Genomic DNA, 27,580 nt, shown 5'->3' with positions numbered 1-27,580 from the left:
CTATAACCCCCTCCCCACCCCAAACCCAAGCCTAAATATAAAACACAACCCCAACACAATACTCTGCAAGTTTTCTGGCTTTGGGTTGTAAGGAAAAGTGCCAGAAAAAAAAAAAAAAAAAGTCTTTCATTTTGTCAGGAGCTGCTTTTTCTCTGAAGGAAGGACAGGAATGGTAGGTGTCCAGACCCCTCCCTCTGCTGCTCAGCAAGCAGGCGCTAGCAGATGAGGCGGCTCCTCCTCAGAAAGGCAGGGTGTCCAGGAAGAGCTTGTCGATGATGGAAGGTGGAGACACCAAGTCTTCCAGCTTCAGGTAGAAGATGCGCTGGAGACCCAGGGTGCAGATCTTCCGCAGTTCTACCAGGGCACCCAGGACCTTGGGCTCCGTGGGCTCCAAGGCCTGTCCCTTACTCTGGTGGTCTTTCAAGCTGCTTGTGATCTTGTGGCATAGCTCCTCCACTCTCTTTGGTTCTTTTAACCCATGTCGTTCTGCAGAGGCATGGAAAAGAACACGTTAAGGAGGCAGTTACATCTTAAGAGACCGTGAATCCCTAATCAAGGCCCGTGTCCTGTTCTGCCAGTTGAGATGGCATTTTACAGAGTGCCCTCCCTCGGAGAGGTAGGTCTTTGAATCCCAGTCTGTCACTCACTGCGTGCCCTTGAATAAGTCCCTTAACCTTTCAGTCCTGGTTTCCTTATAAAACGAAGACAACAGCATACCCAGTTCAGGGTTTCCGGGAAGACGAACTTAGGTAACTAATGCAGATGAAGTACACAGTTTCCTGCGCGTAGCCACATGGACTGAATGAATGACAGGATGGTTATTATTTTGCACACCTTATCCTACTGAGGTCTTACAAAAGCTCTGTCAGGAGGCAACTCCTTTTCGGAGTGACCTGGAATCACATCCGGGCAAATGAATGAATGTTCCCATCTTGGCGAGCTCCCTTGGTGGGCGAGGCTCTAAGTCCCATCGGCTAATGCAAGGGCTGCTCCGCAAGACCCCAAACCAAGGGCACCCCTGTGTTTTCCTGGTAACCAGAATTTTAAAAAATCCATTTTCTCTTTTCCTTGTTTTCCGCCTTGAAACACTCGGGGACCTGTACCTGGCAGTCTGTACTAAACACGCATGTCCTCCTGCTGTGGAGATGGCAAAGGCACAGGGAAGGGAGGAGGCCCGGAAGGAGACAGCGCAGGCATTGTATCATGTGGCTAGACATGAACACCAGTATCTTTTTTATTTATTTAAATAAAACAATATATAAAAGAGCCCCACATTAAATATTATGACCTCTTATTTTATGTATAATGTGAAGTGATTTTTCCAGTCTTCTGAGGCAGATGCTGCCTCTTGCCCTGGAGCAATGCTACTTCTCCCTGTAATGAGAACGGGCCCGCCATCCGGCACCAATCAGCTTGCTCCCTCAGCATGTAGGTATCAAAGCCTCTTTCCTAGTGAACACCTTGGCCCCAGTTATCCCAGTCAAAGTTTTCATCTCTCAGTACCTTGACATGTAAAATAATCATTTGTGAGAGGTGAAAAACATCCATCCCATCGGACATCACGTTTGAGTTTCTAATTTTCCCAGCAGTAATGCTTTTAGTTGGGAATATTTTTGTTACAAAAGTTATTTCCTTAAAGCATAAGTCATCAGAAAAATGAAGCAACTCTCCAGACATTTTTTTTTTTTCTTCTTCCTCTCTTGCCCTAAATTAAAGGAGGCCCGGGGACCAGGAGATCTGCCTTCTTCCCCAGCTTGGCTAGTTGAGTTTGAGTTGTTCCCTTTCTAGGGCCCGTCTTAAAAGGAGGCGGTTGGACTTAATGACCTCTAAGGTCCCTTCCAGCTTTGAGGTGTTAAAATTGTATTCAGGTCCAACCATGAACATTGCCAGCAGCATCTCAATGGATTGTAAACCTAAGACAATGCCCAACGTGTGGCAAATGGCATAGCCAAAAACAAAACAAAACAAACTAATAAAGTCCCCTAATTCCCAAGCTTTGCAGTGTATAATTTTGCTTTCTCCAGGAAACTAGCTAATCAGTCCAGTGGCAAATCTGTCCCCATGGTTTACCCTTACTCAATACATGCACTCAAGAGTGAACTTCAAGAGTAACCCAGCCTGCAATAGTGTTCTGCCTAAAAGTTTTATTTGCCCTCCAAAGCAAAAACAAAACAAAACAAAAAACAGAGTGCAAATTTGGCAGTATATTTCAAGAGCTATGAAATGTTCGTTGCCTCTGTAACCCCACTCACTGGAATTTATCTGAAAGAAAAATTCAACAGGAGAATAAAACTGTATGCATGAAGATATTTTGGATAAGCATCTATTTTAAAAACTTGGAAAAGATAAAGCGTAGAAGAACAGAGGAACCGTTAAGTAAAAAATAGTATGTCCACGTAATGGAAGATTCTTTAGACATCAGAAAGGACAAATACTAACGCTATGAAGCAACATGGAAAAATACATAACATCACATTAAATAGAGAAAAGAATATGAAATGGTCTCTAAGCTGTGATTACATCTATGTAAAGATTATTTCTTCATCTAGAGAAGGATGAAAGAAAACGGAAAAGTGAAAATATTTATGAGATTTGTCAGGTACCACTTTCCCTTTTTCTAAAAAAAATTTCAGGCTAATGCTATTTGTATAACAAACAATGTTAAAATAGAACAAATGGGGATTCGGTCCTTTGTGAGGCCTTCTCCTAGCCGCAACCTGATCACACAATCATCTTGCTGATAGTACATTCTATTAATACTGAGCTATCTCAAATTAGGTTCATAGCCCAGAGAGAGATGCTTCTCCCAGAATAAAATACCAATCCATTGATTTAAGCTTTCCCTTCCTTTCCGTGCCTCATGTCTAGAATTATATTCAAGATACCATATTCATGATCAGCATAAAGAAACTGAGCGATGTTGTTGGCTGGATTTCGGGAGAGAGCTGATTGTGGAGCCTTGTAACCAGACTTTCTCATGGCCAAACTCACAAAAGGTGCCTCGGAGTTTTCCCTGCTCTCCAACCAGTGGTGACTGCTCAATAACTATGGCAACCATTATTTATTCAGTGAATTCAAGTGGAGATCGATACCTCCTGCCAGCTGGATCAACCCTGGGCCTGGAATTCCTTGAGGAATTCAGAGACACTCCTGTTAGAAGCCAGAGGCACCTCCTTTGTTGTTGTGAACAGCGACTGGATTTGTGGCTTCTTTACTTTTTCAAAAGGGCTGAGATAAAATTCAGTCTCCATGCAAACTACTGCCAGCAGCCAGCAAGGTTTTCAAATCACTAGGGAGTCACTAAGTGCCTAGGCGCTTCCCAGTAATTTGAAATTCCTCAAAACCCCAATCACTGACATTTTAGCTTAAGGGACCCCCTTTCTTCTCGCAGCTCGGTAAACATGGCTGCAGAGCTGATAGAGAGTTCACTAACGAGGGAGGAAATCAGACGTTTGAATTACCCCCTTTCCTAGGAATTATACACAGATTTTAGTTTAATATCTTTGTCCACCATTAAACAAAACAAGTTTCTCGGTGTTGCATTTTGATCTACATCATTTTTATCCAGTACTTCAGTATTGTAACTGAGCTTTATGTAGTCAAAACTTTAAAATACAACTTCTAGAAATGGTTAAGTAACGAATGTATGTGTCAGAACCAAAACAATTTGAGTCATTTAGTTCAAACTCCCACCTAAGATAAGAATCTCCACTACAAGATACTACAGAGAATGCTGGGCACCAGCTGGACTAGGAGTTCACTATTTCACCTGATAACAAAAATACAGGGGTGAGCAAAAGTAGGTTTACAGCTGTTCGTATGGAAAATAATGAAATAATTAATAAATAATAATACAAGAATAAACTCTCTTTTGCATACTCACACCTGTAAACCTACTTTTGCCCACCCCTGTATATTTGAAAGCACTTTCTACTACACTTTTACCTCAATTATTTTATCAGACCCTCACACTAACCCTTTGAATTAGACAGGACACACATCGTCTTTGTTTAATAGATAAGGTAAGGCTCAGGGAGTTAAGCTACTTGCCCATGGTCAAAATTAACAAGTGGTTAATTCCTTTCACTCCAAGTCCAGAAATACCAGGCTGCCTTGAACATTATGTTAGAATGTCCCTCCTCCTTCAGCCTCCCTGTAACTCCCTCCTACACTTTGTGTACCTCGTTAACTAATTGATTAACTACTTCTTTCCACAAATATTTATTGAGGACCTACTTATAGCCACTGGGGTTAGAGCAGTGAACAAAACAGACCACAGATCACGCTTCTAACCTGTGTGGTACCTAAGGACACTGCTGGCTTACTGTGTATTTAGCTATCCATGCCATAGACATCCCTGCGAAGAGAGAGAAGAAGGGGAGGCACGGAAGAAGAGGAGAGAGAGAGGAGAGAGATTTTAACTTCACCTAGTTAAAATCTACTCATTCTTAAATCACAGATCAAATTTTTTTCGAGGAAGTTTTTCCCTTTTACTCTCAGTCGAGATTATTTTTTCTATTTTTTTTTTTCTCTGAAGGATACAGAATCAGATATTTATGTGACTATGACCTGCCTCCTCCTTTAAATGTAAGCTCCATGGGGGCACGGGCTGTGTTTGCTCACTGTCGCATCTCTAGCACCAAGCCTACTGCACAGGAGACGCCAGAAGCACAGAGACCAGGCCCCACAATGGATTCACTCTCCTGCTCATTCCAGGACATGCAGTCATTGAGTGCAACAGCCTCTTTTTCTCTTCTTGCTATGAAATTTTATACGTGGTTTAACAAATGTTCAAAGCAATTCCATTGTACCCGCTTTCCCCCAAAATGTGCTGACGTGTTCTACTGCCATGACCTTGCTATGCTGCTCCCTTGGTTTGCAATGTCCTTCCTCTATGTCTTGCCATGCCTAGAAACCACCTCCTTGGGAAGCCATTCATGATCAGCACCTCCATCTTTCTACACCCCCAAAATGTTGGCAGTAATCTGGACTTCCCCTGCACTGACTCTGTCCCTTTTAAGGACCTGAGCACTAACCACCATACATGAGTTCATTGCATCATAATCAGATATGACTTCCTAGTAACCTATATACTTTCTGACAGCAGAATTCACGCATGGCTCATCATTGCATCCCTGGAGACTGGCACTGTGCCTGAAATATAGACAGCACTCAATATTTGTTTAATGAATGGATACTTATAAACGGACAATTTCACACAAACTTTCTATTTGGAGGGGCCGGCTTCTTATTTACTAATCACAATGAACTGCAACTAGATTATCACCTCATTGGTATCCCATCAGAAGCTAAGCACTTCCATTACCCCTGGGACAGGGATGTGGCACTGGCAGAAAGGCATGGTTAGGGTGGATGAACTGGGACCTAAAAACATTTCACAACCACAACTGTGGGGAACTCCCTTTTACTGTAGGGAGGAAGAGTGATCTGAAAGAAACCATTTCCTGCCCCACCTCTCCACCAGTCACAGAGAGAGAGGTGGAGGAAGAAGAAGAAAAAGAAAGAAAAAAAGCCATGTTTGTACAAACTAGCAATACTGTCCAGATTCTTAATTTTCCTGGAAGCGAGACGGGTTTGATTTTAAAGATCCCTGAGTTCACTGTGGTTTAGGAACAGACAATTCTGGGTTGTCTGTTTTCTGATGCCAATAGCCCAAGTGATATCCCACAATCACCCTTTTTGATCAATGGAGTTCATTCAGAAGTCAAGATTTCACGGGAGCCCATATTCAAATGAAATTAATATCCACAACAAGGCGCACTGCTGCTTCCCAGGCATTGTCTTTTCTGCCACTTCCTGATGCTTTCACACATTTCAAACCCCTTCCCATCCAGCAAATCACAAAAAGAATACTGTCAGGTCCAGAAAGGAGAGAAGGGGGACTTACGTTATAACCACAGCACCTAAAACAACCCGCTCTGCACGGGCTGGCAGGGCTGCGGGCAGGACCTGGAACTTCACCATAAAAGACTTGGCCTCTTCTAAGTGCAGCTTAATTACTTTAAAATTATTGTCCTTTTTTGAGCCTCTCTCAAACCTCCAAAGAGAAATCCACCAAACACACTGCCTGTTTCCTCATGTCACTGAGACTGATTTAGGACCCCAAAGGGAAGGGACAGGCCTATTTGAGGGAGTCCCTGTCACCATCCCTCCAGATGGAACACAGGTGGTTCGACTGCCTATTCTGAATTCAGTTTGGCTGCATCACAAACCTAATTTTATGTAATCCTTACTGCTGCCTCATGGAATACATGTTGCTTTCCCCATGTTACAGGTGCGGAAACTGACGTTCAGAGAAACAAAACGCATTACTCAATGGCACCTACTTATTAAAGAGGGGATCCCAGATTAAAACCTGGGGGAGGTGCTGGATCCCAAAGTCCATGCTATGTCTGCCATACCAGACTGCCTCCTTCCTGAGCAAGTCTCCACACAATGGGCAGCGGGCTGAGCAGCCATAACCACAGGACACACAGCAAAGTGCAGGCAGAGACAGGACTGGCACCACCTTCTCCTAATCCCTACTCCGTATTCTCAGCACTGAACTGTCCAATGTTCTCCACGTTGGGACCTCCTGGCCTCACAGTTGCCTACTGATATTTACTTGACTTTGGGCCCTCCTCTTAAACTACAGCTCTCACACCTGGACTGGCCTTTGCCGTCTGAGTCTCTTTTCTGCTATAATTTGTGCTCAAAACCCACTGCCAGGGCAGATCTTTCTAAAGGGCAAGCTTTCCCATGATGCTCCTCTGGTCAACACTTTCCTGTGGCTCCCCACTGCTCTCAAGATAACCTGCAACCTTCTCACCTATGTGTAAAACCCCCATGTCCAACCCCACCCTTACCTAGCGTGGCAGTCTCATTTCCCATCACTCTACTCTTTTTAGAGATTTCCTTCCTGAAACTTATAACAGCCATAGTTTCAATGGCTATTGTAAATTTTTACTTGTGCCTAGAAATCACGCTCCTCCCATTTTAGTTTGGTGACATCGTATCCTCTTTTGAGAAGACCTCATGTGACCTCTTTTGAGAGACCACCCCCCACCTTTGGTCTCTCAGCACTTTGTACCCACTCCCTCATCCCCACCATGGCACTCAATGCCCTGTATCACATGCATCATCTCTGAAAACCTACTGACATGCCAGAGTGCCTAGATCAGCGAACACTTGTTGATTAACTACAGAGATTTGCTGATTTCCATAGAGATGTGGCAATGTACTGGGTTTATTTACAGAAAGCCAAGGCTGACTCTAGATTGTATTTCTGGGTGTGTGTTTTTTTTTTAATTAACTAAACTCCATACTCCCCAGTTTTGAATGTTTAACTGTCCTAAGAAGAGCTGAATCGTTTTGAAATTGAGCTGAAGAGCTTTAGTTGAAAGACAGCCTTTGAACCTATTTCATTACAGTCCTGCTGGAGTGATATGCTTGTCCTTGAATGTGCTTATTATTTTTCTTCGGGTGCTCTCGTATGCCATTTGAAAGTCCTTTAAGTGGAGTCCATATCCTTTAAGACTGCCTTTATTTTTATTGTGTTTATGTCTCCCTTGGAAGTCTCTGTAGGGTCCCATCAAAAGAAGGGAGTTTCTCACCCAAGACCAAAGACCACCGGGAGGAGGTGAAGTTCCACTTGGAATACCGAGGGAATAAGCTAGTGTCTGATTCCTACCGTAGCACATGCCCTTTGCCTCCATGTAAATGATTCAGTGATGAACCAGCCTAGCGTCTTGAGGTACTCAGACATATCTCATGCTGGCTAACAGTGAGGTCCCAAGAAGGTGCATGGAAACAATGCACATCTCTGATGATCAGAAAGAAGGGCCCATCTTGCCAAAGGATGCATTTGGTCCCCTGTGAAACTCATCACCTGCCTGAAAAGCATGTTTTCTACAGTCAAGAGGGTATTGAATCTGAACCTCAATTCTTAGTCCAATAGTCTAGGCTGTGCTTCAGTCTGATGAAAAGAATGGGAGGTAAGCCCTAGGTGTGGCTAGCCTCTTAGGGAGCCTCCACTTGTTGTCATTGCCTCACTAGGCCCCAGTCTGGCCAAGAAGGATGAGATCACACTGGAAACTCTGAAAGTATCAAGTCACAAAGGGAGCTGGGGCCTTGGGTCTCAGGACCAGCCCCAGGGAGATGGAATCTCCTCTCTTACCCGATATGCCTTTCTAGTTCTCTCTCTCTCTTTCTTTTTTTCTCTCTCTCTCTCTCTCTCTCTCTTTACTCTCTCTCTCCTCTCTCCTTTCTCTCTCTCTTTCTCCCTCTCTCCCTCTCATTTCATCTTGGGACCATTTATGTCCCAAAAGATAGAAAGAGAGACACATCTAAGGACAGAAAGGCAGAATATAAAAATTGAATAAGTTTTATGCTTGTTTCTTCTTTTAAAAATTATTGAGTTGAGCCATATTTGCTGTGTACAAGTATCCATTTTCTCACTCCCCTGCCAATCAAAGTTGTAAATCAATAAATAAAGGTGTGTTTTATGTGTGTACTTCTTTGGTTTTACTTTAGGTCGATAGCCAAGGACTGGAGAGAGCGGAAGACTTGCCCCTCAGTCCCACAGGAGCAGTCTGGTTAAGCTCATCTTCCTTTGAAACCCGTGTGAAAATAACCCTGAAGCAGCAGTGCAATGCTCAACAGAGAGCCTGTGGAAATTTACATGTTCATATACTGGGCTTGTTGACAATGATAACTCAATAGGAATCCTCTCTCCTGGAGGTTCCTGACAACAAGTTGCAGATATACGTCTGTTGTCTAAACTAAGTAAGATGTCGCAGATTTCGGAACAGTGGCAGTCACTTTCCTAATTTTCTGGTGTGTATGACAGCCAAAGCCAGACTCCGCCTTAACACAGGAAAGGAGAGAAAGGGGGATGTGGTCGCTTCGGATGACAGCAGGGTGGTGCTTACCTGTGATCATGCTCAGCGCTGACAGGCATGCTAAGGCTTGGATATCAAGGTTCAGGCTCTGCAAACTTAAGGAAAAGTCTTTAATGGAGTCGAGCCACTCCCCAAATCCACGAAGGCACTGAAGTCGGTGCAGGACAAGTCCATTGCAGAACACAAACTTATCTTCAGCAGTGTTTGACCTACAAGAGAAAGTCATGGGAGGGTTGGGGGTAGAAACACATTAAATAGGTCTGCTCAGTCTATCCAATGGGATAACATCGTAACACACGGGCACCCAGACAGCCATGGGTGCAGTGTTCAGAACCCAGTGTGGGGCCGTCAAACCTGCCCAAACACCCTGGATGAACACCCACCACCACTTGTCTATGCTAACTTCCTGAGTGAGCACCAATCCCTGGGGAAGCTGCGAGGCTCTGTTGTGGGCTCACCCTGCTTTCCACAATGGGGCTCAGAGGGCTACTTCTAAATCTGTCCTGATGGTGTATATCAGTCCATCAGTATCCCACACTTCTCTCATGAAAGGTGCCCCGCAACTTCTAGTTGGACATCACCACTCAGCCGTGGGGCTTTGGGCACTCCTTTGCTCTCTCTGGGTTTCCTTTTCCTTATGTATAAACAGGAGTTCTAATGGCTACCTTCTACGATTGTTGTGGGGATTAATAAAATACAGGATCTGAAATCACGCACAATGCCTGGTATAAAGAGGAGTATTAGGTGTAATTAATTCTGAACTCTATGTGGTCCTAACTTTAATCTTAGCCTTCCTTTAATTTCCAAATTGCTTTCCACATATTTATCTCTTTCAGCCTACTGCACTAACGAGTTAATATCTCTAACTGTGCCTCTTCGATGAAGAGTTTTATCCATTCATTCACTAGTCAAGTATTTGCTGAGCACCACGTAGGTGCCATTCCGAGAGCCAGGCGCTGGAGGAAACTTGGTGACTAGAGCATGTAGAGTGCTTGCCCACATGGAGCTAATCATTTGCTTAATCCTATGCTGCCTGCCTAACAGATGATAGTCACATCGTTGGCTTGGCTCCTTCGTACAGCAGATTAGCTGTAATGATGCTAATTACTGACACTCCAGTTGTAATTCCCCCTGTCTCTCCCACAGATCCCCCCACAGAGGTACACAAGGACCTCTCAATCTCAGAGTTTAAAACCTGGACCTCAGACCACTGGCATCAGAAACACTGGAGCATGAGTTAAAATGCAGATTTGTGGACTTCTCCTAAGACAAACCAATATAGCTGGGAGTGAGGCCTGGGAATCTGCACTCTAAACAAGAATTCCTGCTAACACAATATGAAATTGGAGGGGAGGGTAAGGAAGAGAATGAGGGGGAAGGGACATTCTTTCCCTGTAATATTTGGTGAAATGTTGGTACCATCTCCTAAAATTATATAACGGCAGGGAAGCAAGGAATTTAAAATGTTACTCATGCTGAGATTCTAGGTCCCGGCTTTTTGGAAAAGAACTGCTTTGTGTTCGGTGTCTCTGAGCATGAAAGGCTGAACCAAACCTTTTGATCTAGGAGCTATTCTCTTGGAGTAAACACTGGGGGTTGAGAGGCAGTGGGAACTCTTTAGAGCCCCATCTGGTGTACTAGAACAGTGACTTGTAAATAGAAACCCGTGAGGTAAATGCAATGTTCTCAACAAATACGTGCTCCCAGGAAATACCTTATGCACCATGGGACTCTATAGAATCCCAGAGTGTTGGCATTACAAGGAGCTTCAGAGATCACCAAACCCAGCCTCCTCATTTTACAAAGAAGGAAACTGAACTTCTGATGAGGCAAGTGACCTGGTCAGGGTCGTACAGCAAATCCATATATTAGAACTGAGGGTAGAACCCACGAGTCCTGGCTTCCAGTCCAATGCACTACCCACTACTCAGTTTTTTAATGCCTGATCATATTTGATATTTCCTTCTTGAGCAACCTTCTCTCTGATGACTCATTTGCAAACACAGCAGGTTTCAAAGTTCTTCAAAGAAAGGAGTGGACTGGACTAGATAAAATAATAGTAATTACCTGATGGAAAGTCTGAGAACAAACAGCTCCAAAAAGGCTGATTCTATAAGTAATGTCTGATCTTCTTTGGGGAGATCAGTAAATCCAGGGATCTTTTCTGCCCAGCTTCTGGATACGTCAATGGAGGCTGTCAGAAGGTTGTAGAACTGCTGTACATGCTCAGCATCTGTGCCTGCAGCGGCCTGGTCAGAGGGACAGTACTAGAATGCAAACCACAGGCAGCAGCGTTATCTCAGTTCAACGGGGATGACAGCATCATTTGCAAATGGGCTCTCCCAAGGCTGTCTAAGCCTGAATCCTTACTTTTAGGTCCCACAGTTGATAAAACCCTTTGCATTCACAGTCTCATCTGATTCTCACAGTGGCCCCATGATATAGAGTGAAGGTTGTTACCATTTAATACAGAAATTTGCTGAATTCCCATCAGTGCAGTGGTTTTCAGTCCTGACTGCAATCATCTGGGGAGCTTTAATAAACACTCATGTCTGGGTCATCACCACAGAGATTCTAAATTAACTGGTCTGGGTTGAGGACTGGTCCTCGGGTGATTCCCAAGGGCAGCCAGTGTTGAGAACCAGTATCTCAGGGGTTTGTGTCTGAGTGAACCTCCAGCACCTTCTGACTCCACTAAAGTACAGCTGCCTCCAAACAAGATGCCTAATTAATCCATGGTTCTCAAAGTGTGGTCCCTGGACCAGCAGCATCAGCAACACCAGGGAATGTACCAGAAAAGAACACCTCGGGTCCTGCCCCAGACCTACAGAATCAGGAACTCTGCGAGTTGGCCTAATACACTGTTTTATCAAGATCTCCAGGTGATTCTCATGCACACTGAAGTCTGAGAATGACAGAATTAAGGAATAGGAGAAGAGAATGATTTTCGCTTGCTGTAGATAGATTTCCGTGAGACAAGACAAACCAGGAAGAGGAACAGGAAGGGTGTCTCAGTGGCAGGGCCCAGGCGGCTGTGTGCCATCAGACTCAGGACTGTGGCTACTTAAATTAATGAACGTAAAATAAAAATTCAGTTCCTCAGTCACACCAGCCACATTTCAAGCTCAACAGCCCCATGTGATATAGAACATTTCCATCACTGCAGAACATTCTATTGAACAGAATTGATCTAGAAAGTCCCAGGAGAAGAAAGATACAAGTAGGAATAAAGTCTCTACCCAGCTTTTGGATATTCTGGTAGAGTCAGGGCTTTGCCGGAATCACAGGAAGACAATCTTTCCTACTTCAGGCAAAAAGATGGATACAGCAAGGTAATCATCAAGGGACGATCAACAGCACAGACAGACCTGCACAACACGCATGTGAATATGCACATCATTCCCTTCACACTAAGAGCTGCGGGTGCTTTTGCATCCCTTCTCTAGGTTAATCCTCCTGGGGTATAGATTTTAATTCTTCTTTTACAAGTGAGGAAACTGAGGCCCAGAGAAGCTCAGAGAGTCTGAGAGTCTCCAACAGCGGTATAGCCAAGACTTCCACGTGGCCTTGTGGTTTCCAGTCCTAGCTGTTAATATGTCTGTTTCTCGCTGGTAGCCCATGGTATAGTTTAAAAAAAAAAAGCATTTTATTTTGCTCTAATTGGAGGTCTCCAGGTATGTATTCATTTGGTCCCATGTTTTGTCAGCAGCACAGTGACTGGCACCTGATTGACTCTCAATCAATCGTTGTTGAATACTCTTCGGTGAAAGAAGAGTCAGGGGAACGCCTAGGCTTGCCACAATGCCCTAACCTGGCTGAGGAGAATCAGCCAATAAGCAGCCAGGTCCTTACTGTAGAACTACTTAGGTATGAGGAAATGAGGCACTTGTCTTAATTGGGCTCCCCTCCCCGCCCCCCCATCCCCCTTTTGTGCTTTCCCAAGAGGCATCCTGAAGTAACAAAAGAAACATCGGACAAGGAGCCGAGCTACTTTAATCCTTGATTTGTCCAGGCCCCTCATTTGTGAAACTCCTTGATTTGTCCAGGCCCCTCATTTGTGAAACGGGGTAGCTGGCTGCTTACTTTAGATATCTGGGGTAAACGACTCCACTTTTCTGAGCCTCAGTTTTCCCCTCTGTAAAACGGGGACAATGCCTTCCTCAATATTTTGTTGTGATGATTACATGTGATAATATATGCGAAAGGCCTGACACATGGAACACGTTTCACAGACGATGACAGTGATGCTACTGATAACGGTGATGATACTTGAAACACTCACTGTCCCTCAGCCTCCACATTTATAAAATGGGAGAAGGTTTCTACTTTTCAGCCCTGACTATCTAGGATCCTATAACTGTGGTCGGCCAACTGCGGCTCGTGAGCCACATGCGGCTCTTTGGCCCCTTGAGTGTGGCTCTTCCACAAAATACCACGGCCTGGGCGAGTCTATTTTGAAGAAGTGGCATTAGAAGAAGTTTAAGTTTAAAAAATTTGGCTCTCAAAAGAAATTTCAATCGTTGTACTGTTGATATTTGGCTCTGTTGACTAATGAGTTTGGCGACCACTGTCCTATAACATCAGGTCCAGTTCAGAGCCCTGGATCATCTCACTCAGAGCCCAGGCTCTATGAAGCCCTGGATGTTTCTGTAATGGGTTCAATGAACCACGGGAGAAAGAACCAGTCTTCCTTCCTATGGATAGTCAAGGATGGCAGCCTGATCCTGGTGCCGGATACTTCCCATCACCTCCTTTCAGTTCACACTCTCTATATTAGCTGCAGGAGAGTGGGAAAGGGAATTTTATTTTACTTTCTTAATTTCTCCTCTGATATTAACCTAATTCCACATGCTCTCCAAGGGCAGGATGAAAAGCAGGGCAGGACCACGGTTAGAAAGCTGACAGCACTACATGTGAAACTCCCGAACGAGTGATAACATGGAGCAGAGGCAGCAGATCATGGGGTCCTTCTCCAGGCTCAGGCACTGACTTGCTGTGCAGCCCTAGACAAGTCACTTCACTTCTCTGGGCCTGTTTCTGCCTCTGAAGTAGGAAGTGACTGCCCTAGCTGATCCCTAAGATTCCTTCTGCCTCTTGCATGCAGCCATGTTTCTGTTATTGATTTCTTTTCTTTCTTTTTTAATTGTTAAGGTGTGTTTTAAGGCCCAGACTATCAGCAATCCTGGTGACTGTTCCATGTGCTGGCTCTTGCATTCAGTGATTCTGAATGCAGCTAATCACACAGGTATAAAGTTATTGCCTAGACTTTAAAAAAATTTTGTCTTTATTGATTAAGGTATTACATATGTGTCCTTATCCTCCCATTTTCCCCCCTGCCCCCCCTCACCCCCACACACTCATGCCCTCACCTCCCTGGTGTCTGTGTCCATTGGTTAGGCTTATATGTATTGCCTAGAATTTGACCTTGATTCAGCATTGTTTTGTTTTAAAACAGTGAGCAAAATGGAGAGAAAAAGACTAAAGAATGCAAACTTTTTTCCTGGGCATGGGACCTAACAGCTCCCTCTTGCACTGACTTCCCTGAAACCATGGCTCACAACTCAATAATCTCTGTGCTTCCAATATTTGCTCACCATCCCCCAGAGCACTTAGCTTTCACCCAGGTCCCCTGCAGGCCTCTGCCCCTGCTGGGCTCACATTTCACGCATCCTGCACACGGGGAAATGCAGCCCCTGCCTGCTCTGCGTGTGCAGTTTTCCCTGGTGAGGCCCAGCAAGGAGAAAAGCCAGCGGGCCTGGCATGCCAGGCTCCAGCCAGACCCTCTGGGCTTCACCTGTGATGATTCTAGTCCACGTTCCAGTATTCTGGAGCCAAACTGGACTCAGCCTGGGCCACCAGTAACTTGGGGGTGAATGGAGGGTCAGCATCCAATGCTGAGGGAAAAGACAAACCAAGTATCCCCTCTACTGAATATAAGACTTAAAGAAACATAACAAAACGTTTTAGACTTTTTTCTCTGCCTGGCCTAGCACTTTATAAAAACCTCACCAAGGAATAGTGGGCCTGGAGTTGGAAGAACCAGATCCCCATTTCTCCTTGTGTGCTCCCCTACATTACTCTCTCAGGGCCAAGCAGGTTTGGGGTTCACCAAAGGAAATCTAGAAATACTTGTTTATTGATCAAAACATAGGCCAAATAGAGAAAGACTTTAGAAATGAATCCTAACTTTTTATTCTAGTCTATATGGATAACTGATCCATCAAAAATCAGGCTTTAGCCATAGCCAGCTTGGCTCAGTGGATAGAGTGTCCTGGGTTTGATTCCAGCCAAGGGCACATGCCTGGGTTGCACGCTCGATCCCCAGTGGGGGGCGTGTAGAAGGCAGCCAATCAATGATTCTCTCTCATCATTGACGTTTCCATCTCTCTCTCCCTCTCCCTTTTTGAAATCAATAAAAAAAATCTTTAAAAAAAAATCGGGCTTTACAACCAGTCAAAGATATAGTATTACATTTACTGATGTCTAATGGTGATTTCACCAAAGCACCTTGAATGAGAATCTAGAGCTGCAAACAACAATGAAAGCTATTTAAACTGAAATGAGTCTACACATTTTATATGGCAATAATGTGGCTATACAGGTCAGATGTGAGGCAGAGCCTCGGCCTAAAATAAATTATTTGAATGGGAACACCAGCCCTAAAAAAATTAACAATATGATGCTGTCATAGCAATGTGGAATCTGGTGTTTACTTTATCTCACTTATCAGTTCAGGCTCAACATGCTATGACAGCATCATATTGGCTATGGCTAAAGCCTGATTTTTGATGGATCGATTATCCATATAGACTAGAATAAAAAGTTAGGATTCATTTCTAAAGTCTTTCTCTATTTGGCCTTACAATGTTACTTTTCCCTGGGTCTTTATATATTTTAGATGTGATCACTCTAGAAGCCAAACTATATATACATATTCTTAGGTTCTTACACTTTAAAAATTGGCAGTGAATATATTTCCTCCCATATTTATTCCTTTCTTATCTAATTAACTCACCTTAAAAACAAAACCAGAAACAAACCAACAAAGTGCCCCACCTCCCAATGGCATCACAGTTATTTGGTTACTTTCTCTTTCCTTCATTAAAGTAGGAATGTTTTTTTGTTTTTGTTTTTTTTTAATCCTCACCTGAGGAGTGAGGATATTTTTTCCATTACTTTTCAGTGTGGAAGGAAGGAAGGAGGGGGAGAGAGAGAGAGAGAGAGAGAGAGAGAGAGAGAGAGAGAGAGAGAGAGAGAGAGAGAGAAGAGAAACATCGATGTCAGAGAGACACATCGATTGGTTGCCTAGTACCCGCCCTCCCCCTCCCCGCCCTGGACTAGGGTTGGGTATCAAACCTGCAACCCAGGTATGTGCCCTTGACTGGGAATAGAACCTGTGACCCTCTGGTGTGCAGGCCGATGACCTTACCACTGAACAATGCTGGCTAGGGCAGGAGTGTTTCTTATTCAACAATGCGTCCATTGCTCTAGAACAGTGCCTGACACCCACGAGCCATTCAATACATATCTATTAAATAACTTAATTCCTTTCTTGAAAATTTATATCTCCATTGCTCATTCCTTCTCAGCCCAAGAAAAGCTGGAAAATGGAAGATTCAAGATAAAATTGTTCTTATTAAACTATATTGGTGGTTCTCAAATTTTAGTGTGCCAATTAATCATCTGAGGTGCTTGTTAAAATATAGATTCCTGCCTGCCTTGTCCCTCTCCCCAATGCTGATACAGTAGGCCTGGGTATGGCCTGGGAACCTGCATTTTAAGCAAACCCCCTGGCTCTTTCTGAGAGAGGCTGTCGGGGCACCACACTTTGGGGAATGCTGACCTGTACCCACAGTGGAATTATAGCAGGCGTGCCGATCAGGGAAGGAGAAGGCTGGAAGGGGTCATGGGAGTGCACTTAGTCCAATCTCCTCACCATTCAGATGAGGAGACAGGCCCACAGAGGGGCAGGAACTGGCCTGAAAGCATCTAATGAATTGGTGGCAATTTGAGAGGATCCCCTGAGGAGCCTCTCTCTGCAGAGTTTTCAGGCTGTTTCCTTGGTTAGGTCTAACATGTGTTAGCCATGTTGTTTCTCAAGCTATCTTGGTAACATACTTAAACGCCATTTGCTGGTGCCTGGTATTTTATCTGAGCAATATCTCTTGTTTTGGCGTCTGTTACTACACTAAGTGACACCAATTACCAGAAAACATCGTAGTTTGCTGAAAAATACTTGAAATGACCAGCTAATGAGGACGTTAAGTTTATTTTCTCGTTAGTAATTATGCAGGCTCTGAAGCCAAGCCCAGTATCTATATATACTTGTATTGCTAAATTAAAAGCAACTGTGGGGTAGAGAATAGCAACATTTCAAGAAGAAACAAATCAAATGTGACATGTTTTGACTGCACTGATATACAATGATCTGAGCTGGGTTTTAAAGGATGGAAGTTTGGCCCAAAGGAAACGAGGAGGTCCCAGAGCCAGGAACGCTTCGCAAAGCGAGCGTTCTGAAGCATTCGTTCCCTCTGTGACTTGGAACACCACCCCTCCGCCTCCTTCTCCCACAAATGAGGAAAGCCACTCACTTACAACCTTCAAGGCGCGAATGCTGGCACAAGAAGGTTAGAACACACCTGTCTGGCAAACACCTCCTCGTTTCTCTATCAGCCTGATTCACTGAGCCGAGCTGGTACCTTTTATAAATTGTTTGCATCAAATCAACCGTCTGACTCAAACCTGACAGGGCACATTCTTATTAAAAATGTAATAAATTATGAATACACACTACTGCTGTTATCGGCTACTGCTAAAGAGTGAAATTAGGCAGACACAAATAAAGGCACTTTCATTTTTCACTTCTAAATGGTTTGCCTTTTTAAAAATGAATGGGTATAAATTACTATTATTGTAATTTAAAATAAAATAAATAAAGCTTCTTTAAAGAAAACAACAACAACAACAACACACACACCTAGTGAAATTGCCACTAAGTAGAAGTGGCAGTATGGTGAAATAGAAACATGTATTCAAATACCTTGAGTGATGAGATTTGGATCTAGGCCATGCTCTGCCACTGACCTTAGACAAGTCACTTAACCCCCTGGAAGCCTTTATTTACTCCTCTTAAAATATGAGGGTTGGATTAGATGATCTGATCTCAAGGTCACTTCCAATTGTATAAATTTATAAATATAAAACTTTAAGGAGAAGGTATTATGAAAACTGAGTTTCAATTGATGACATTCTTTTTTTTTAATCCTCACCCGAGGCTATGTTTTATCGAGAGGAAGGGAGAGACAGAGAGAGAAACATCGATCAGTTGCCTCCCGTACACACCCGACTGGGGATTGAAACCACAACCTAGTTAATGTGCCCTGCCCCGGGACTAGAATCCTCAGCCTTTTGGTGTATGGGACAACTCTCCTACAAACCAGGGCTGAGGGACATTCTTAAGAAAATTACCAAAACCATAAATTATATCACAGGAAGCTGGGACTTAAGTAGTAGGCACTCAATAAATTAATGTTGCTTCATTCATTTTAGGTTAATTGTTTTTTAGAGAACAAAGCAAGTTCAATTTTATTAAATAACAAGTTACTTAACAACACATATGTTTATATGTATATGTATATATAATCACTTGCATTTAGGGACAGTAAGGTAAACCCCAAGAATCATAAAATCTTAGAACTGGAGGAACTTAATAAAATCCAAAATAACCTCTCTGCTAGTGAGAAATCCTGTTACGTGTTCCCCTTAGTTACTTGTGTGATGATCACACACCCTTGTCTTCAGAGTCATCTGAAAGGGGCCCCCTCCTTCTCCCTCTAGCTCTGTCCTTGGGAGCAACAGTCCTCTTTGCCACAGAGCAAAAGAGTGACCTAATCCTGTCAAACCTTCTCCCTTCCTACATATTGCACATATATTGTCATTTCATCCAATCATCCCTTACAAGTTTCCAGGCACAGTATGTCCACATCCCTCTTAAACCCCAGCTTGGAATTAGCTTCAACCCTGAAGGGTGGTCTGACAGGACAGAGCCCATGTACCACCCCCAACTTGGTCCTGGTACCATACTGCTGTAGCCCAAGGTGATTTAGCATCTCTCTCTTCTACTACATGTCCTCTGTTGGTTCATAGTGAGTGTATACACTCCCCAAGATCTTCTTAACATTAACTACTAATGGGCCAAGGCCCTCCCATGTTTTAAAATTCTAAATGCTTAGCTTCACATTTATTTTTGTTAACTTTCTTCGTGATGGTTTCAGCCCATCTTGTTCCAACCTGTCGAAATCACTCTGAATGTTGATACTGACATCCATCATATTAGCGATCCCTCCCAGCTTTCTGTCATCTGCAAATGTGATCAGCATGCCTTCTCTGCCTTCATCCAAGTTTTTGATGAAAGCTCACTGTATTTTTTAAAAAGTCTTTTAATTTATTGATTTGGGTCCAATTTTTGATAATTTTGTAAAGCTATCTAAAAGCAGAAGAATCCAAGCTATGAGGTTCAACCTGATTCCAAAACAATGCAATTAAAATAAATATGCTTTACAAAATTGAGCCAGGCCCCAAAGGTAGTATCAGTATGACCTAGACTCTGGCATCGTCAATCCGCTATTTTGGACAAAGCTAACAATTAAATTGGATAAATGTTTGTTGATGAAGATGATGACTCTAGTCTAACACACTGAATGGTGCAGAGGCAAGCAAACAAGCTGGATTGATTTTTCCGTGTGGAGACAGTTCCCAGCTGGGACAACTCAAAGTTCTGGGGAGGGTTTGCCACTGAATAACTGAATAGTCCACAAAGACGAATAATTGGATAATTTGGGGCCAAAAAAAAAAAAAATCACTTTTGGAGCCTAAATTCTCTGGATTGACCACCAAAAGTGATTTCAAATATCCTGGAATAATGACAGACTGTGTTATGTAGCCTCAGTGTGGATAGTATGAAGTAGCTTCATAAATCCAGAAAGATTGCATGAGAGGAGACCAAAGTTCCTCTAGGGAGGAGGTCTTTATTCCAGAATGCTTTTCCAGCACTCTCTCTCACTGAAACCAGAGGTGCAGTAAAGCTTGGTATTAGGAGCTCAGACTTTGGGGTCCAATACACTTGGCTTCTAATTCTATTTCTGATGCATATTAGCTTTGTGACCTGGGGCAAATCAGTCCTTTAGCCTTTCTCAGTTTTAATCTTCTCATTGTGAAATAGAGATCATAACACTTACCTACATGGTATTGCTACATGGCACCTGATATGTGAAGTGTTCACACTCAGAACATTCAACGAATGGCAGGGAGGGCACTGTGCTAAAGCTTTGACAAGTATCATCTTATTTAATCTTCGCAAACCCCAGGAAGTAGATATAATAATTATTATTCCATAACACCAATGAGAAAGCGAAGTCATTAAAAGGTTTAAGCAGTTGCTTAAGGCCAACCAGCTACTAAATGATGGTGTTGGGATTTTAATCTAGGGACCTGCATGGGTCCAAAGCCTAAGCCCTTAACCACTGCATTATTATGCTAGACTATTATTTGAGACTTGACTTCAAGAGATGCTACTTGTAATCAGAATAAGAGTCCTCAACCTTTGGTGCTAACGATCTGCCATGCTTCTCCTATGAAGTCTTGTGATCAGGGGCAGAGAGGAGGCTTCCCAGACCAGAATGAGGGTAGGGATGAGGGAAGGAGGATAAAAGCAGGTGTACCAATCATAACACTGTAACCTAAAAGGAGAACACACAATGGGCACACTCACACACTCTTTCCCAGCTGTTCAACCAGAAGTTTGAAATACTGATTAGACCTGGGCAGGGAAATCTGGTAGGAGCTGCCAAGCCAGACCAACCAAGTGGGGATTCCTGGACTGGTCTCTCTTTGATTTGTGGGCAATCTGTATTTCTCAGTTGTTTTTTTTTTGTCTTAGAGTGAGGATAACGATCCCTACAGTTCATGGTTCTTTAAGTGGTTAAATGAAACAATAAACCACAATGTCTAGCATGCAGAAATTGCCCAATAATTGTGATTTTTTTTTCTTCCTGTCCATCTTTGGTGAGACTCTGTCTTACTAGAAGTTTGCTTTTCCAAGTCTTTTTAAAAGCTGCCTTAGAGTCATATTTATACATTTGCTTAGAAAATCCTTTCTCGTGGTTCTTCTCTTTGTTATCCAAATTTCTGGCAATTTTCAGAATTCAAACTGATGATATTTTACTACATGCCATATGAAATAGGAATGTTGATATATTTTGGTTGACTAAAATAACAATACTGGTAATCACTTATGGTCTTCAAATGTTTTCTCAACCATCTTTCCTGTGTGGCTGGTGATCAAAACATCCCTCTGAGGTTAACTGCTGTAATCATGTCCACTGTAGGGAAGAAAAAGCCAAGAGCAGGAGCCCGGTGACACAGCTAGGAAGCAGCAGAAGTGGTGTTCCATCCCAGTCCTCCTGATGTCAAGGCCACAGCCACTCCTCTCTATCAATGGTCTAATCCCTCGAATAAGCAGCAGATCAATCAATGCCAATGCAATTGGGTAAACTGCTTAAGGGTAACTTAAAGCTCACCCAGAAGGTTTGATCACAATATGAAAAAACCAGTCGTCACTTTGTCTAAGCCATGAGAGAAATCTGCAAATTGTAATTCACCTGCGCAGATTTTCATTGGCACAACCACCAGGAATCCTGCAACAATGGGTATGACAGATGCAGCACTGTCAAGACCATTTGTTAAGGGATTCAGAGACCCAATAAGGCAAAATTATTTGGTTCAATGGATGCACTGGAATTGCGAAATGAAGTGAGAAATACAGGAAAGGCATGAAAACTGTTTAGCACAGTGGCAGGCACAAAGTCAATCAATCAACTCTTATTACTAGTATCATGAGTAGAGACCCTGATCGTTCATTCAAAAGCAGGACATTATAAAACTTACTCTGGAATAATCAAGTTCTCTGGGCGTTGAGTCTGTTAAAGCTCGGACAAGGGCATTCATCATACAGCTCGGAGGAGAAGGTGGAGAGGGCTGAGAAGGTTCCTGCTGTAATGGGCTCTTTGGTTTTGAAGGCAGCCGACCTCTCCTCCCCTTCAGACTATCTGTACGGACAACTGATGGCAAGGGAAAAAGAGAAAGAATGTCTTCAAAGATATTCATGCATAGCCATAAATCACAAAAATGAATTAAAACACTTTACAGTCGAGCAATCATTAATGAGACCAACCATTTAAAAGTGGCAATAAGTTTGGAATAATATTCATACAACGATTTAATGAGAGTTGAAACAAGCAGCATAAAAGCCACTCCATACTTGTATTTGGTAATGAATTAGTCCTAAAAGTCTCCTTCTTAAATAGAACAAAGATGTATGTACACAAGCTCTCTATTGATTTTGAGAAATTAGAAAGTAGTCCTCAGCTATTTTTAAATGTAAACATACACTGTAACAACAAAACGTTGGAAGGAGAGGAAAACGAGGAAAATTCACCATTCTAATGTAAATATTAGCATTTTTTCAGTGATATCTGAGAATACATATAAGTAAGTTGGATAAAAAGCATTATATTCATACCTTCTTTAACCATTCCGACACTGAGACACTTCTGAAAACGACAGTACTGACATCGGTTTCGACGTCTCTTGTCTACAGGGCAGTTTTTATTTGCCAGGCAAACATATTTAGCATTTTTCTGCACCGTTCTCTGAGAAAATACAATACAGAGATAGTCAACTAATAGTTTCTGGAAAGAGGTAGAACCTGACAAGATGTATTTTAATTACAATGTGAAAAGCGACAGTGCAATTCGTATAATTAGATAAATTTAATTTCCTAACACGCTAGCCTGCAGGAAAAACAATTTTATTAGTGTTAGCTGCTGACAATGAAAATCATCTCAGATTGTTCTGAAGCAAGTCTCAGGAGACATCCAAGTCTGAATGATAAAATCATATCTGAAATTACCAGGTCAACATATCATACCTTGGAGGATTAGATTATCTCCACTTTTAATATCCCTCTGGGAACAATTTTCTACTTGTTCCACTCCCCTGATTATTGCTGACCTTATTAAAATAAAATCAAAATTATCTGGGATGTACTTTGTTGGCTATCACTTTTGTAAGTCAAATATTACAGTAACTAGCTTTGTTTCCCAATAGAGATGAAATCATAAAAAGCAAAAATCAGGATTTGTCTAGATAAAATATATAGGAAATAATGTTTAAGTGCCCAAAAGATCCCTTTATCAGCCTTTGTAATTTATATTCAAAAGGGTAAATGGCCATTTTTGAGACTTAAAATCAAAATCTTAAAATTGGACACTAAAAACCACTATCACATCCAAGAAAGGAATAAAGAAAAACCAAAACAAAAAGAAATGAGAGAAAGAAATATGAGAGCCATATATTTTCAATTAAAATTCCCATTGACTGGTTATTTCATAAATGACTATTGACATAGACATCAAAATAGCCATATTGTAAAACATACTTCATAAAACTTGGACTTGGCTATAAAATAATGTTGTATTCTTCAGATGTAATTTTAAAATGGCACATGGAGAAATAATTGAGCATAATTTTATGCTCCAAGTATAAGGGAGGCTTGATTAAAAACCCCCACAAAAAACATGTGTGCAACTGGATGTGTGTATTTACCACTTAGGGTAAAATCATTCAGAAATTACCTGAATCTATACAATTCCAAATAGAGCAGAAAGTTGAAATTTATTTGATAAGCCTAAAAAAGAAAAGAAATCTGGGTAATTTGGGGTTGGTAATCTATTTCTTTGCCCCAAATTCTAGGCTTATTTTCAATCTTTACTTTCAGCAATTCTCAGCCTTCGTTTATCAGTTTTCACCCTGTCATCTTTTAATTTCACTTTAGGAGATCATTTTTGCTTATATAAAACTTTAAAAAAATCTAACAAAGCCAGATACATTTTCCCTGCCTTTGTAGGTGATTTTAGTTTAAAATGCAAAATTCCAAAACACAAACATGCTTCTGAGTTTCCAGCATTTAAATTCTCAGCACTCTTTAAGGGAAGGGAACTTGTGTTTCCTGATTGAAGTTCTCTTCATCGAACGTGCAGTAATTTCTAAAACTCTATTTCTTGCCATTGTCCTCAAGATTATATGCCAATTTGAGTGCTTGGCGGCATTTTGCTTCAGGTATACATTTTTCCAATAACCTGAAACCTTTCCCACAGTCATGTGTGCCTGCACAGTTTAAGGACAAGGAGAGATCGTTACAGTTCAATCACTGAATTCCATCATTAACTGCATTTCATGTCACATTTTTAAAGAATTCAATTTAATGGTAGAAAGCCACTGGGTAAAACCTGCTCCCATTCCCTTAATTAACAGATCTGTGGGATGGTTCTCTCCCATCCTACCCCCCGCCCTTTCAAATATAGATTTGTTTTCAAGGGATTGCTACAGAAAAGGAACCCTGTTGGGGAACACTTAATTGACATTTCTAGACTAGGAATGTATTACCACTCCTGTATTTTGGTCAACTCTCAATTATTCAGGGATGGTTATATTTGAAGTTACTTGCACTTCTCTTAATTGTTTTTCTTCCTTTCCCCCTTTTTGGCTACCTGTTTTCACTGCCCTTCAGCATTTCCACTGAAATGATATAAAAACCAATTTGTGAAAGGAATGCAGTTTCTTGAAAGTAGCCCTGGTAAAGCTTGAGTAGTTAAGACTAAAAAATGGCTAACCTGAGGGCTCAACATTTAAAATATCATGATCCTGTACATGCCTTCTGTATGGTTGCAAAGTCTTTCCATAAGCATTTTTTCACTTTTCTGCAGAATGCAATTAATCACATGATTTCTACTCCCAGATCAAAAGTAACTGTTGCTTGTGGGTATGATAACCAATACACAAACACGTGCATTTCTACAAATACTTTGTAGTTTTGACTTACAATAAACTATTGTTTTTTATGGCCCTTTAAAGATTATAAAATGCCTTCATAATTGTTTTATCCCACTTAATTCTCACAGCCCTTCTCTGAATTTTATTCACCTGATAGGGAAACTGAGGCCTAGAAAGAAGTATCATGCCCAATGTCATACAATTGGTAGGGGACAGATCAAGGCCTCCTATTTGAGTGTCCAGCCTGCTCCCAGATACATCCTGTCGGCCTCCTAAATCCTATTACCCAATCAGCATCCAGCTTCCCCTTTCCCTCCACCCTGCCCAGCATGTAGGCTAGGGAGTGATTACTGTGGGACAGTGATGGCGAACCTATGACACGCGTGTCAGAACTGACACGCGTAGCCATTTCTGATGACACGCGGCCGCTGAGGCGGCCGCATGCCGAGGATGAGACATTTGCTGCTCCTGAGGATGAAACATTTGCAAAGTAATGTTTTTTCCTCAAAGTGACACACTACCCGAGTTATGCTCAGTTTTTTTGGCGAAGTTTGACACACCAAGCTCAAAAGGTTGCCCATCACTGCTGTGGGAGAACACGTGTGGTTTTGCAAATGCCTGAGATAATGGCCAGGGGAGTGGGGATTGGGGAAAGTGGCACAGGATTAAGTGTCTGAGGAAGCCGGGGAGTCAACAGCAAAAGCAGAGCAGCAAGAGGACAAGGCCTCTTTCCCCTGCGTGTGATAAAGAGCACCGAACTCAAGGGTCACCACGTGCTGATAAATCACTGTTTACAGGCCACCCAGAGCTTCACTTCCCTGGGCTTCAGCTTCCTCGTGGGTCACATAGGTGGAGGCTGGAGACCCTCCCGCTGCAAAATTCTCACACGTGGCACTGTGTGTGGCCCAGAGGTAGAGTGAATTGGTGAAACCCCAGCTTCTCTCTTCTACGAAGGGAACTGTCACAAACTGCATCTAGTCAGTGGCCTGTTCTACAGCGGCAGAGGTGTGAAGACCATGTGCACTTCGGGGGTCATGCAAACATGAGCTGGCATCCTGTCTCCCTCCCCTCCCTCTCTGAGTGTGTGTCCTGGGTCACTGAATAACCCTTTCAAGTCTCCATGGCCCCATGTATGAAACATGGATAATGAAGATCTACCATCAAGACACTTAATAAAAATAGCTAGTAAGTGGCCAGAATCCACTCTCAGGTCTGTCTGATTCAACAGTCCTAGCTCTTACTGTGAGGATTAAATGAGATACAAATGTCCATGGCCTGGCACACAAACCCTTCTCCTCAGGACGGACATGGGGAGAAATGCAATTAGGTTTGTGCACTTTTGAGATCACAGGCCCCTTGGAGAACCTGCCGAAAGCTTCCCCCAGGAAAAAAAAAAATGATCATAAGAGAATGCCAAGTCAGGAAGTTCACAGCTCCTCACATCCATCCGGGGCGGCCTCCTGTCATGGCCTTCAAGTTCAGCCACCCCGAGAAAGTGGACGTGAAGGTGCTAGGCTACAGGAACGCAGAGTTGAACCATTAGGACCCACTCAGAGGCTCCCTGGAGCGGGTGGCTCCGGAGGCTGGCTGCGGAGGGAGGGGCGCCAGGGGGAGGCGTGCGCTCACCTTGAAGAAGCCCTTGCAGCCCTCGCAGGTGCGGACGCCGTAGTGCTGGCAGGCGGCGTTGTCCCCGCACACGGCGCAGGTGCCCTCGCCGGAGGATGAGCTCCTGATGGGCGGCGACGGCAGGCTGGGGCTCTCCCCGAGCAGGCTGGACGCGGTGGGGGAGGCCGTGAGGTTGAGCGGCGGGAAGGCCAGCGCGGCGGCCCGCTTGGGCAGCGGCAGCCCGTAGAGGTGGCCCTCGAGCGCGGCGGCCTGGCTGCCCGCGGCGGCGGCGGCGGCGGCGGCGGCCGTCGGGTCGTAGCGGAGATGGTGGCCGCCGGCCGGGCTGGGCGCCGGCGGGTGCGGCGGCGAGGGCTTGAAGTGGAAGAGCGGGAGGCGCGCGCCGGACAACGCCTTCATCGGCGGGTCGAGCAGCGGGCCGGGCGCCAGGCAGCCCTGCGCCGAGGGCAGCGCGTCCTCCCACAGCGCCCCCGCCTGCGGGGGGAAGCCCGGCGTGGTGGGGGTGGACGGCGGGGACTGCTTGAAGTACATGGACGTGCTGGGCAGCACCTCGTCCTCCGGCCCGGAGGAGGGCGGAATGGATGGCTCTTGCTGCTGCGGCGGTTGCTGGTGGTGGTGGTGGTGGTGGTGATGGTGGTGGTGGTGGTGGGGGAGATGGGGATAGCTGTGCGGGTGGCCCTCCTCCACCTTGATCAAGGGTCGCGGCCCGGGGGGCTGCATTTGGTACTGGCAGGAGGGCTTGACTTCGTGGTAGCCCTCCACGAAGGTACTGAAGCTGGGCAGGGACGTGGTGGCCCTGGCCGTGATGTCCGTGCTGCCGAAGTCCATGGCCGTCAGCTTGGTGTAGTCGGGGTTCATGATCTCCGCGGTGTACTCTGAGCTGTAGGTCTGCGCTGCATAACTGGAACCTGGAGGCGAAGGGCTATACTGGGCTTGCACGCAGGGCATATCTGCAGGGACAGGGCAGAGGGTCTTTCAGAAGCAAGTCAGCGCGCTTTGCTAGCATGGCTCTTGAATCTAGGCCTTAGGAAACGGAGAGGAAGTGACATCCCTTTTCTCCTCCTGGTAGCACACCTCTAAAAGCCCAGTGTTTCCTTCCTTCCATTGCTGGGGAGAGAGAGCTGAATCCCTTACAGAGACTGTCAAAGGGCCTACAGGGTGTCAAA

General features: G+C 43.8%; 1 protein-coding gene across 1 annotated transcript; it reads right to left on the bottom strand.

Annotated features, from left to right (window-relative positions):
* Nucleotides 1-39: 39 nt before the first annotated feature.
* NR4A3 (nuclear receptor subfamily 4 group A member 3) lies at nucleotides 40-27,364 on the bottom strand. Its single transcript, XM_028145933.2, has 6 exons — nucleotides 26,418-27,364; nucleotides 22,480-22,609; nucleotides 21,846-22,018; nucleotides 10,968-11,167; nucleotides 8,931-9,109; nucleotides 40-486 (listed from the first exon to the last, which is right to left on the bottom strand). The coding sequence occupies exons 1-6, from the start codon at nucleotides 27,360-27,362 to the stop codon at nucleotides 239-241; spliced, it is 1,875 nt and encodes a 624-aa protein (XP_028001734.2). The 5' UTR covers nucleotides 27,363-27,364; the 3' UTR covers nucleotides 40-238.
* Between the last annotated feature and the right edge of the window lie 216 nt (nucleotides 27,365-27,580).

The sequence above is a fragment of the Eptesicus fuscus genome, chromosome 15, assembly GCF_027574615.1.
Source record: "Eptesicus fuscus isolate TK198812 chromosome 15, DD_ASM_mEF_20220401, whole genome shotgun sequence".
Lineage (NCBI taxonomy): Eukaryota > Metazoa > Chordata > Mammalia > Chiroptera > Vespertilionidae > Eptesicus > Eptesicus fuscus.
This window is presented reverse-complemented; position numbering and strand designations above follow the sequence as displayed.